At 38.8% G+C, this 12,933-nt stretch overlaps 1 protein-coding gene across 1 annotated transcript in view; it reads right to left on the reverse strand.

Annotated features, from left to right (window-relative positions):
- The window catches only part of eIF3l (eukaryotic translation initiation factor 3 subunit l), a 116,620-nt gene that overhangs the window by 54,468 nt on the left and 49,219 nt on the right, over positions 1 to 12,933 (reverse strand). Inside the window, exon 6 of the mRNA XM_067137643.2 lies at positions 9,511 to 9,681. Within this exon, the coding sequence (XP_066993744.1) occupies positions 9,511 to 9,681 (171 nt within the window). The remainder of the gene's footprint in view (positions 1 to 9,510; positions 9,682 to 12,933) is intronic.

The raw sequence follows: 12,933 nt of genomic DNA on the forward strand, positions 1-12,933 counted from the left end.
GGCTTTTTCAGAAGCAGTACATGTTTTAAAATGTATACACAACCACTTCCGTGACAAGCGTGCTGACGTGTTTCATATAGACACAGTGGACTATCGCTTTTCTGAACTTGTGTATAACACTGAGAATTCTTCAGAACTCGCTGGTGTAAAGGCATGCAGTAAACTGACTTTTGTACACATACATCCAACCTCCTTCCAGCGAATGAACGTCCGACTTTCAGTTATTTAGCACTAGCATGTCAAATACCTTACTTTTTAGAGAAACTGGCATTCCAGGTTTTGAAGACAGTCAAGCGACTGATAGATTCACGCAGGTGTTGAATGATATGTCTGATGCTTTAAATTTCACCATACCATCATTTGCTTTGAGCAAAGATTCAAAACACCAACAAATTTTACTAGACATATCTGTAATTCTAAGTAATTCAGATAGTACTTTTGCTTCCAACAGAACGTTAGAATCACTGAGAGTAACTATTCAGAGCACAAGGGAAATTGCTGTTTATTTGTGGAGTCAAGGTTTAACACTAGAAAGACAGAGGGGTCAAAAATGACCCTCGAGTGATATATAAGTTTTATTCTATTATTTGTGAATACAGATGTGGCGATATATTTCCTACAACGAAAATAAATATCAATGATCTTCCTGACTGCATATTATATTAAATATTATGTTCTAAACCATACAGTCATATAAAAAATTCAGTTATAAATGGATGTAAAATTAACTAAAAGTCACAATCAGATATTATATGGATACAAAATAAAAGTCTCTTTTGTGATTATGGTTAGTTATCTATTTTCATGAACCTATATATCCATACTAAGAACATCCTTCAGTGGTCTGAAGAGCATGTGATGAAGTACAGTATGTCTGTAAATGAGTGTATCGTCAACCTCAACAGACATTCTACACAGGTGACGATTTTCTCTTTTCCAATACATGTCTTGCAGGCAATGTTTTTGCGTGACTTACACACATGCCCACCTTTCATATCCTTCTTGCATTTGTTGCGCACTTGGTATTTCCTGCATTTTCGGCCACATTAAGTTTCTATATCACTACTATTATCATCATCATCATCATCATCATCATCTGCAGTATCAGTCCTTTTATTCCTACTCTGGGTGTTTGCTGCAGTAAATTTCTCAGCAAGTTTCTTTGCGAGATCTTGACATTTGTAACCTATTTGTACAACACCCAAGAATTTATTCCTGCTAATTCAAGAACATTACTGAATGTGTGTCATGGCCACCTACGTGCGGCTGGCTTGATGGTATACTTTCTGGCCATTTGGTCCACAACATCGACTCTCTGCTTAGTTCCATTGTAACATTATTTTTATGGTGTCGGTTTCTTCTTTCTGTCTGTTCCCAGCTGGACATCTGGATTAAGTGAACTGAGCACATGTACATTCTTACAGCCTTGCCTTGATAAATACTCAAAAGTTATGTTGTTCCTATTCAGAACTTGTGCTCAGGAATTTTTCACCTCCGGCAGAACCTCCCATCTTACCCAATTTATTGTACCAAGAAGACTGGTCCCTGGGATTTCAGCCTTTCAGCTAGCTACAGTGATGCAAAAAACAAAAAACCCTGTTGCAAGTGATATTCTTACCCATGTTTATGAAAGAGGCCATTAAGTTTTCAACAACATAATCACCTAAACACAATTTTCAGGGCGCTCTTAAAGTGACAGCGAGTTTTACTGGAGAACAGTTGCTCATCAAATGTAATCGAAGATCCAGGTTTGTAGCAAATCTGACAATTTGAAATAAATCTTTCCCATACTTCTGATATCAGGGCAAACTTATCAGTTTTGTTTCTCTGACCTTGAGGATCTAATATTGAATCTCATTCAAGTCTCCAGTTTTTGGACCAGAGCGATTTCAAATCCAGGGTTCTCGCACAAATTGCCCCCACAAGTATACCATATACCTAGAAATGCATCAAGTTCATCCATAGTCCCAGACCAGTTCTTACACTGTAGCTGCCTTTCAGCCTCTGTTTCCATACATTTCTGTATGTTTTTGAGGATAAATTCATCCATACACTTGTAATGCACCCATCAACAATATTTCGTTTTCCATGTGGTGCTGGACCTGACTCGTCCCCAGAGTCACCTTCGCTTAGTTCCTGGGGAGAAACTATTATATCGTCCGGTCTCAAATACCTTCTGTGCTCCATATTTGAGGAATCATTCGTAAAACAACCACATCAAACAGCTCAATAACTATAACAAACAGTTTATAATACAAGTTTCACAAGTTCCTTACTGCGAATGGCAGAATGGCGGGTTTTGTTCTAACCTTGTCTCACACTGGTGGAGTGAGGAGGGAGTAAATAGGTAAAGGTAGCAGTTGGAGTGGAGTGGGGGGAAAAGCTATGCAAAGGAAACAAATCAGAAGCAAAGTTATGGAAATACAATCAGAGTTCTTGTAAAATCTAATATGGGTCAAAAATGACCCTTCCATTCTTCTAGGGTAATTAAATTACAGGGGCCAAGCTGTTAGGGCTGGGGCATCCAAATTTTAACGACAGCAAATAAAGCCTACATGATGAAAAGTCATACTGTCTGAAAGAAATCTAAGGTAAATTATCGCAACAGCAGAGTTTTGAATTCATAAAAGGGTCAAAAATGACCCCTCCATCTTCCTAGTGTTAAACTATGTATTGACAAGCAAATTTAATCAGGATCCACTAGAGAGACATTTTGGCATCATGCAATAATTGACCGTTGATGACCATCCTTTGACAGTTGATTCCTTGTACTCAAACACATTGCAATCTATTTATGTTCCAGTAAAAAATGTTTTAATCAATGGGAGGGAATTGTGAACTAAAGACAGAACCCTCCTTAACATCATATGTCAACCAGATCAGAATTCTGGCAAAGAAGACTGAGAAGGAAAATAGGGACATAAAAGCATCAGTGTTGAGAAGTTTACAGGAAAAGATTGTTTTTGAAAGTGGTTGTGAAAATCTTTCAGTACAAGGAGAAATCAACCCATCAGTGCCCTTGCTAGTGTTAAAAGATGTTTGGTTTACAATTTAGCTGGTTACAGTAGAACCTCGACAATTCGAAATCGGTTAATTCAAAATCCCGCCTAATTCGAAGTAGCTCTCGTTTCCGGAAACATGAGATACAGTTTTGCATGTTCTTTCAATTGTTTAATTCGAAATATGGATAATTCGTAATTTGAAGTGCAATGTCGGCTCCATTACCGACATTCAGACTTTTAATTCGAAACTGCCTTTACATTTTAAAACAATAGTATGTTACAGAGTAATTTCAACTCAAAATTTATCCGCTCCGCGTCATAGTAGAACGCGTGTTCCGGAACGTGGAGGGGTAGCTTTCCGCACTTACACTCACTTCGGTGGATCTACAGTGCGCTTCAAGATTGCTAAGTTGAATGAAATCGGAATTCTTTTGTGTTCAATCTTTTAAGGAACGCCGTACTTTCACGCAACATGCAGTGTGCGGGAAAACAGAATCTGCGAACACTGGCGATGCCGACAGTTGACGAAAAAACGTGGCAAATATAATAAATTCGTAGGCACCGAACAATATTGACATTGCCGATGAAACTGCATTGCTTTATTTTAATGCGAGCCCGAACGGTCTTATGGTTTTAAAGGAGAAATTGCCAGCCGGGAAATCGTAGTGTGAGGGATGGGGGTCACAGTAGTGCGTTGCAATGCACATGGAAGCGAGATACTGTATCCCCTCGTCATAGGAAACTTCGATAAGCCACAATGTTTTAAGAGCGTCGGGCACTTTCCATGCCAGTACAAAGCATCTATAATAAAAATGCAAACAGTAAAGAAATCCAAAAAATAATGCATTTGCACAGGGGAACCAGCATAATTTAACCTCGTCTTTGAATTGTGCGATTTTTTTTCTTTCGTTGCTTGAGGTTATGTTTGTCAGTGATTTATCCAAGTGAATTATTTGAACATTGTAAATGCACCTTGTTGGATACATTTCGGAAATAGTTTTTTTTCCATGGCATTTGAAACGTTTAAACTGTGAATCGAGGTGATTGCATGTATTAATGGGTCTTAGAATACTCGTGACGCGGCAAGTGTTTACATTTCTGAAGTACGAGAGAAGTGCCATGGCGGGAAATCGTACAAGGATAGGGTCATAGGAAAGTTCGATTTTAAGGGCATCGGGTACTTTCTGTGTAAATACAACGCATCTAAAATGCATACAGTATAGTAATCCAATTAATAAAGCACTTGCACATGGGAGCGAGCATAGATTTCTCCTCGTCTTTGAATCGTGCTTTTTTCCCTTTCTTTCGTTGCGCGAGGTTATGTTTACCAGTGAGATATCAGAGTGAATACTGTAAATGCACCTTCTTGGATACATTTTGGAAATAGTTCTTTTTTCGTGGCATTTGAAAGGTATAAACTGAATCAAGGTTAAATGCATGCAGTAGCGGGCCTTAGAAAATTTTGTAACGCGGCAAGGATTGGTACTTCTGAATTGCGACTTGGCGGTTAATTCGAAATCACGTAATTCGAAGTACGATTTTTTGAGTCCCAACGACTTTGAATTAACAAGGTTTTACTGTATATTGTACATCAGGCCCCGAGACTTCTGAAGTGTGCTTCCTGTGTTGATGTTATCAAGACATCAGCAGTAACAACCAATTCTTTTGCCCTCTTTACTTGCAGGACTATGGTTCTCAACTGGGACAAAACTATTTGTGCCACCCTTCAGAGGTATTATTTAATGTCCTGCTTCAGGCAGAAGAGACAATAAGTGCTCACCTCTCATCTCCCTCTGGTTTCTGGGGTGACTTGTTTTTATGACTGTTTAGAAAACATGGAGAACATTACAATTCAACCTTCAGGCATGGGGTGTAATGAACAACATGCCATGGAGACTGTACCAAAACTGATCTTTCACTACATGAAGTGTCGTTTAAGATGAAGGAACACCAGAAGGAAGTGAAATCAGGGAAAATGTCAAAATCTACTAGGAAATTTTCTAAGGTATCGAACTAAAGGTAAAAATTAAAAGAAAGAGGATGACTCCCCAGCTTTTCTTACACATGTTATTCTCTCATAACTTTATACATTTTTCCTTTTTTGCATGATGGTGAGTTTATGCTGTACTGATAAGGTTGGCCTACATAACCTTGTGATGTGGTATTTTGTTTGTGTCCTGTTGATTTGCATCCAGTTTCCTATAATTTCCTACATGCTTAAACATCATCCTTATTCTAACAGTATTATTTTTGCTTCATGAAATGGAATGCCTGTGTTTTTGTTCTTATTTAGCAAGTCAATTCCATCAACACTTATACTTAGGAGCCAGTTCACTCAAGAAGAAACTTGCCCTACAGATTTGATCATTTGATTTCAGGTCACAAGAGGGTGATACTTATTGACCTTCATTTACTATTCATTTGAAACTGTTGATATCATCAACATCATCTGTTCTCTGATTTGTTGAGACCTGTATGCAGTCTTACTGCTGTCCCTGAATTATTGAACTATATTAAGATATTTTTTTCTCTAATGAACTTAGATAAATTAATATATGTGACTGCTTATATACATATGTGTGTTGATACGTTGTAATAATTATATTTCAGATTGGTAATATTTGCTTACCTGTTCCAAAAATTGTGTGTTTAGGCCTACTTTTAGAAGACGCTTTTATCTTGAATGTATGTTGCCATTGTGTGTCTGACAAAGATACCATTGTTGAAACTGGATTATTACAGGAGACAACTTATTAAATTATAAATGGGCACAATAAAGTAAGTGGAGATGTCAAACTTACACGCACCTAAGAGGATCTCTTACAGTAATTTAACAAGTAAAACAGGTCACAAGGGTTTAAAAGTCTCGTAAGCACTAATTTGAAGCCCAGGTCGGAGCCAGCGCCACGCTGCGGCGGACCAGGCGTGCTATGTCAGTTATATCACTTCTTCTTCTATTCGTTATGGTAACAGTTTTATAGACAGCAGGAACATTTTCCTGATGGATCGTCGTATTGTAGACACACATGGAACAGGTATTGCCAGCAAATTTTCAATGGGTTCTCTTCGATATTATGACGTCAATTTTAAGTTAATGGTTATTAAATTCGTGGAAATAAAGAATAACTGTGCAGCCGCAAGAAAATACAGCATAACTAAAGCCAAGGTTCAGCACTGGCATGAAGACAAAGTTTAAAAATGCGTACTGTACACACACAAAAAAAAAAAAAAAAAATATATGCATTCAGTGGCCCACAACAAGGAAGCTTCAAAAAAGTCAAAGATGAAATTGTGAGGTATGTGTGCGAAAAACGCAAGGGCGGAATGGCCATACCACGGTGCAATAAACTCGCTGACCTTCAACGCCCGCGTCTTTATTATACATCGCTAGCTGCTGAAGTGAGCCAAAGCCGGCAAGCAAGTCGTGTATCTAGCGGCAGCTGGTTGTACCTGTAAAAGTAACAGTTTTATAGACAGCAGGAATATTTTCCCAATGGATCACCGTATTGTAGAGATATGTGGAAAAGGTATTGCTGGCAAATTTTCAACAGGTTCTCTTCGATATTATGATGCCAAATTTAAGTTGGTATGCTAGGGGCTTTACGTCGCACCGACACAGATAGGTCTTATGGCGACGATGGGAGAGGAAAGGCCTAGGAGTTGGAAGGAAGCGGCCGTGGCCTTAATTAAGGTACAGCCCCAGCATTTGCCTGGTGTGAAAATGGGAAACCACGGAAAACCATCTTCCAAATTTAAGTTAATGGTTATTAAACTTGCATAAATAAAAAATAATTATGCGGTCGCAAGAAAGTATGGCATAACCTAAACCAATGTTCAGCATTTGCGTGAAGACAAATATAGCCTTTCTTTTTTGCTAATTGCTTTACGTCGCACCGACACAGATAGGTCTTATGGCGACGATGGGATAGGAAAAGCCTAGGAGTGGGAAGGAAATGCCGTGGCCTTAATTAAGGTACAGCCCCAGCATTCACCTTATGTGAAAATGGGAAACCATGGAAAACCATCTTCAGGGCTGCCGACAGTGGGCTTCGAACCCACTATCTCCCGAATACTGGATACTGGCCGCAATTAAGCGACTGCAGCTATCGAGCTCGGTAAAGATATAGTGTTTCATTACATTTAGATTACGGGAAGGGTTCTTGAATTGGTCAATACCAATGTACACGTTCTCTAAATCAGCTGAGAGCCCTTTTGTTCTTGTTTTTAAATCAATCAATCAATATCATGTATTAAAGGAAAAACATGTTAATCAACAGTTTTGTTCTGATTTGCAAACAAAATTTAAACCTATTCCACCTGCAAAACAAAAGACCAGCAACCCCTTCCACAAACAAAGCCCTTCCCAGTTCTACTCCCCTCCCACTTCCCCCAACACACTCCACTACCCACTACAATACCAATCCGCATGAACGCTAACAACAACAACAACAACAACAACAACAACAATAGATCGCCTGTCATAACACGCTCCACATTGGGAAGATTAGGTAGGCGACAAACCAAGAACAGCTAATGGAGCACGTAAGTTTCTGAATACAAAATTAATCAGACACACACATGAATCTCCTCTACACATCTAAATACAATCTTTTATTTACAGGTCAGATGAGGTGTAGATGAGGTGGAACAATATGGAATGAAATTTAATATCCAAAAGAGCAAGATAGTGATCACAACTAGAAAGAAGGAGAGACCTACGAGAGGGATAATGCTTGGAGGGGAACAGCTTAGGAAGGTAGAGAGTTTCAAGTACTTAGGAAGTATCATAGAGGAAAGTGGAAGAAATGATAAGGAAATAATCGAGCGTGGAAGACAAGCAGGAGCATTCCTGAAAAGTGTCAGAAGCCTGGTATGGAGCAAAGATGTCCCTCAGAGAAGCAAAACGGTGATATACAGGACGTACTATATACCTATTCTGACGTATGCAGCTGAGACATGGATAATGCGGCAGAGAGCCATGAATAGCATACAGGCAAGTGAAATGAAATTTCTGAAAAGCAGGATAGGAGTGACAAGATGAGAAATGAGAAGGTTCGAGATATAGTAAAAGAAGAGCCACTACAAAATAGGACAGAGGCACCTAGACTTAGATGGTATGGACACATGAAGAGAATGACAGAGGAAAGGATACCAAGGAGAATGCACGAAATGGAGATAACAGATAAACGGCCAAGAGGAAGACCCAGAGACAGGTGGATAAAAGGAGTGGAAGAGTGCGTACAGAGAAGAGGTAAGGACTGTGCAAGAGTGACTAGGGAGAAGTGGTGGGAAGACAAGAGGAGATGGAGAGGCATGTTCCAAGCACACTCGACCAACAGCTGGAAACTGTAGATGATGATGATGATATTCCAATCTACAGTACTCTATGAACTTCAAACACAGCAGAATTAAAGGCAATTACTTCCCTATTTTAACACATTTGACAACTATCTAAGGAGCACCAAATTACAATATATGTCTTATAAAGAAGAATAGGCTGCCAGCATAACTACTATTTATATATTTTATAATCAAGACAAGAGACTATATCTCGAATTTAACCTGCTTTTATAGTCACTTTAATACTATGTACAAACTCCATTTTTTTATATTTGTACAACAGAATGAACATTTTATATTTGAATAATTTTTTAACAAAATTTAGAATAATATTGTTTCATAGCATATCCTTGAAATTTAAACAGATATGTGTACATTTTAATTGAACTTTACAGTTACCACAATAGTCAAGTAAAAACTGTGTATGAACCTTTTAAATGTGATAGCCTCAAACTATACAATGTGTGATTTCTAGAACCGTGTACAAAACTTTAATTAAGCACAGTGTTGAGTGTAACATATGTACTTATAAAGTTACAATCCACAGAAGATGGCCTAAAATAGGTTGAAACAAGTTTGGTCAATGAATACTTGACCCCCTCATAAACAGAGGACACTTTGTAGAGAATCTAATGAAGTCTTCATAAAAGTGTATAATTCAGTACTGTCAATACGGATATGAAGCTGATATTATGTACTTACTGCTTAGTATGATCACATTCCTGACATGTTAAAAGGGACAGACAATTATCAACACTGCTTTATCCCTTAAAACAACAATCACATTCCCCATTAGAAATTATAAAAACCAGTGTAAGTATAGTCAAATATTTTAAAGATAAAATGAATTATTATGAAGCAATGCAGAAAAGAAATTGACACAGGAAATATGCAAAATACAAGTCACCTCCCAAATGAAGAGTAAATATTGCACAAGTGCCATCAATATTTCAGTACAGAATCTATCAATGAAGCATCACCGCAACTGAATCAAGGAAGACTTCTTATAACAACAATTTTGGTAAAGAATTATAAAGAATATCAATAAATAAATAAATAAATAAATAAATAAATAAATAAATAAATAAATAAATAAATGAGTGGGTGGGTGAATGGAGATTAATACAATTGTACACAAGGACATATTTAGAAGTCTGTATGATCTTACCTTGCGATGGAGTTCAATGTTCTCTAGCACTTTTATAGCCTGATAGTAGTCACCCAGCAAGGAATGAAGACGCAGAAGACCAACTAAGCTGAAGTAGCCCAGTTTTTTGTATAAAGGATGACGGCCAAAGTCTCCCGCTACAGAATCAGAATCACCCCCACTGGCATGAACCTAAAAACATAACAATAGCACTACAGTGCTATATATCACAATTAACACCATCTTTACTTGCTAAAATATATTGAATGTGTACAACAGGTAGTCACCTCAGACTGAACATTTCTTATGTGGAATATAACGTGAGCATAAAATACAAAAGGAACAACTTATTTTATGCTAAAACACCTAACTAGCATTACTCGAAAAGAACAAAAATGAAAAGCTCCCAACCTTGCTTGCCCTTTCTCCACCTACATGTACAATTTCTTTCTTAATCTGCTTACCCTCCAGAGTTGGTTTTTCCCTCGGACTCAGCGAGGGATCCCACCTCTACCGCCTCAAGGGCAGTGTCCTGGAGCGTGAGACATTGGGTCGAGGGATGCAACTGGGGAGAATGACCAATACCTCGCCCAGGTGGCCTCACCTGCTATGCTGAACAGGGGCCTTGCTGCGGGATGGGAAGATTGGAAGGCATAGACAAGGAAGAGGGAAAGAAGCAGCTGTGGCCTTAAGTTAGGTACCATCCCGGCATTTGCCTGGAGGAGAAGTGGGAAACCAAGGAAAACCACTTCCAGTATGGCTGAGGTGGGAATCAAACACACCTCTATTCAGTTGACCTCCCGAGGCTGAGTGGACTCCTTTCCAGCCCTCGTACCACTTTTCAAATTTTGTGGCAGAGCCAGGAATCGTACCCGGGTCTCCAACTAATCACACTAACCACTACACCACAGAGGCGGGCGAACACATGTACAATTTAAGGAATAATAATAATAATAATAATAATAATAATAATAATAATAATAATAATAATAATAATAATCATCATCATCTGTGCAGACACTGGTGAGGGAGTAAAATTTATTATAATCTTTAATATTAATATTTTCCATGTTGTGACTAGGGTTAAAGTAGAGACCCCACGGTAGACCCTGTGTGTCATGAAAGGCTACTAAAATGGGCACTCGGTACCTAAAATGGCCACCTTGTATCCACAGGATAAAAATATGGAGGCTAGAAAGTAACCCAACAAACAATTCACATCAACCTAATCCCCCATGTGGAGGTATAAATGACTTGGAGACAGAATAGTCCTCAGACTAGACAGATCTATAACAGAAACAGATTGCGAGATCAGGAACGTCGAATATTAAGATAATCACTGGCAAAGGAACACAGATAGGTCTTATGGCGACGATGGGATAGGAAAGGCCTAAGAATTGGAAGGAAGCGGCCGTGGCCTTAATTAAGGTACAGCCCCAGCATTTGCCTGGTGTGAAAATGGGAAACCACGGAAAACCATCTTCACGGCTGTCGTCAGTGGGGCTCGAACCCACTACCTCCCGATTACTAGGTAGTGGCCACACTTAAGCCACTGCAGCTCTCGAGCTTGGTACTAAAGTTAGTGGATTGGAAGCAGTTAAATTAAGAATAATAGTTATCAATATTGATGTATAAAAGGAATTTTATGTTCAACTCAAGGTGGTAGCTAATGGATGACACATATTAATAAGAAGGAGAAATCACAACAGATTACAAATTATCAGTGGAAGATACTCTGCTCAAGAGACAAACTAAACCTAGAAAAAACATTCACCTGTTCAAGCTGAAGGAAGTTCAGAATGAAGAGAGAACGACCCAGTACGCACAATCAGTGAAAGCAAGGGTGCATGGAAGAACAAATGAGGGTGGAGAAATTAATGCCATGTGGAATGGTCTAAAATCAAGTTTACTGAAATCAGCAGAACAAGAGCATGAAAATGCAACAGTAGTATAAAAATGAAGCTGTTAAAGCTTGTTACATGCAACAGTAGATACAAGAAAGAAGAGAAATAGCTTGTGGAATGAAGAAGTGATTAAGAAGGTGAGGAACAAAGTGGTGGTTTGAAAAGGGTATTGCATCCCGCACAAGAGACAGGAAAGAATACAGTATATGGAATGAAGCTAAACAAATGAAGGAAGCTAAAAGGAAATCTTTGGAAGTTTGCAAACATGGCCAAAAGCAAAACTAGAAAGAAGAATACAAAAAGCTTTTGGAAGTGTACAGAAGACATTATGAAGGAAAGTTCCAGAAAACTGTGCTAGCAGAAAAAGGAAGAATTGTTTTTGGAACACATGTGAAGGTGTGCAAGACCAAGAAATTAGATGATATGGAGGTAGAAAGAACAATCAACCAATCAATCAACCAAGTAAGAGAAAATTCTGCCTGCAGTAGCTAGCGGATGGGATGAGCAGCTCAGCAGTTGCTGGTGCCAGTCCCAAACCCAGGTAAAGGAGGAGAGTAGGTCCCCAGCCAAGCGACCTCAAAATCTTGCTTGTAATCACAGACTAAATGTATACGACGAAAATTCTACTGCATCTGAGGTAATCGAGTAGCGAAAAACCAAGAGCAGGGCGTTGCTGTAAAGTCTGTCACTGACCAGCAAAACAACAGAGAGCTAACCAAAATCATGGCACCAAAATCAGAAACCAGTCTAGCTGCATGGAATGTCCATACTATACACAACATAGCCCAACTTGAGATAACTGTACATGAGCTAATTCGCTACAAAATCTCCACTATGGTCTTATCTAAACTACATTTGAATGAGCTGGGAAAGAAAACTGTGCATGTACCCAACAGCAACACAGAAATAACTTTCTTCTATTCAGGTGGCAATAAACATAGTGAACGTGTCTGTTTATCATTGGACGGAAACTCAACCAAAAATGTCTTGGCATTCCAATCATTCTGCAGTTGGTTATCTATCTTAACACTTGCTGGTACTGTCCCATTACATGTCACCACAGTCTATGCAGCACAGACGTCAGCTCAGAAGAAGCAAAATCCGCATTCTACTCTGAACTTCAAACTGCCTTCAATTCCCAGCCAACAAAAGATATAATTGCCGTCGCCGGTTACTTCAATGCTCACGTCGAATCAGAAACTAGAGGTTGAGATGAAACTCTGGACAAATTTGGATAAGATGAAGCTGACAATAATGGGTTAAGACTGTAGTCATTTGCAGCAATCAAGACATCTCGTGGTTGTAAACAGCTTCTTTCAGCACCCTCATTAAGCACCAGCTCACTTGGTGTGCTCCAAATCACAAGGATATGTCAAAACAATCTAAACCACAATGGAACAGGCATGATCAGTCCAAGCTTGCCAACCCAGCCTCTAAAAGGGTATTGCATCACGCACAAGAGACAGGAAAGAATACAGTATATGGAATGAAAATAAACAAATGAAGAAAGCTAAAAGGAAATCTTTGGAAGTTTGCAAAC

The sequence above is a fragment of the Anabrus simplex genome, chromosome 1 (assembly GCF_040414725.1).
Source record: "Anabrus simplex isolate iqAnaSimp1 chromosome 1, ASM4041472v1, whole genome shotgun sequence".
Lineage (NCBI taxonomy): Eukaryota > Metazoa > Arthropoda > Insecta > Orthoptera > Tettigoniidae > Anabrus > Anabrus simplex.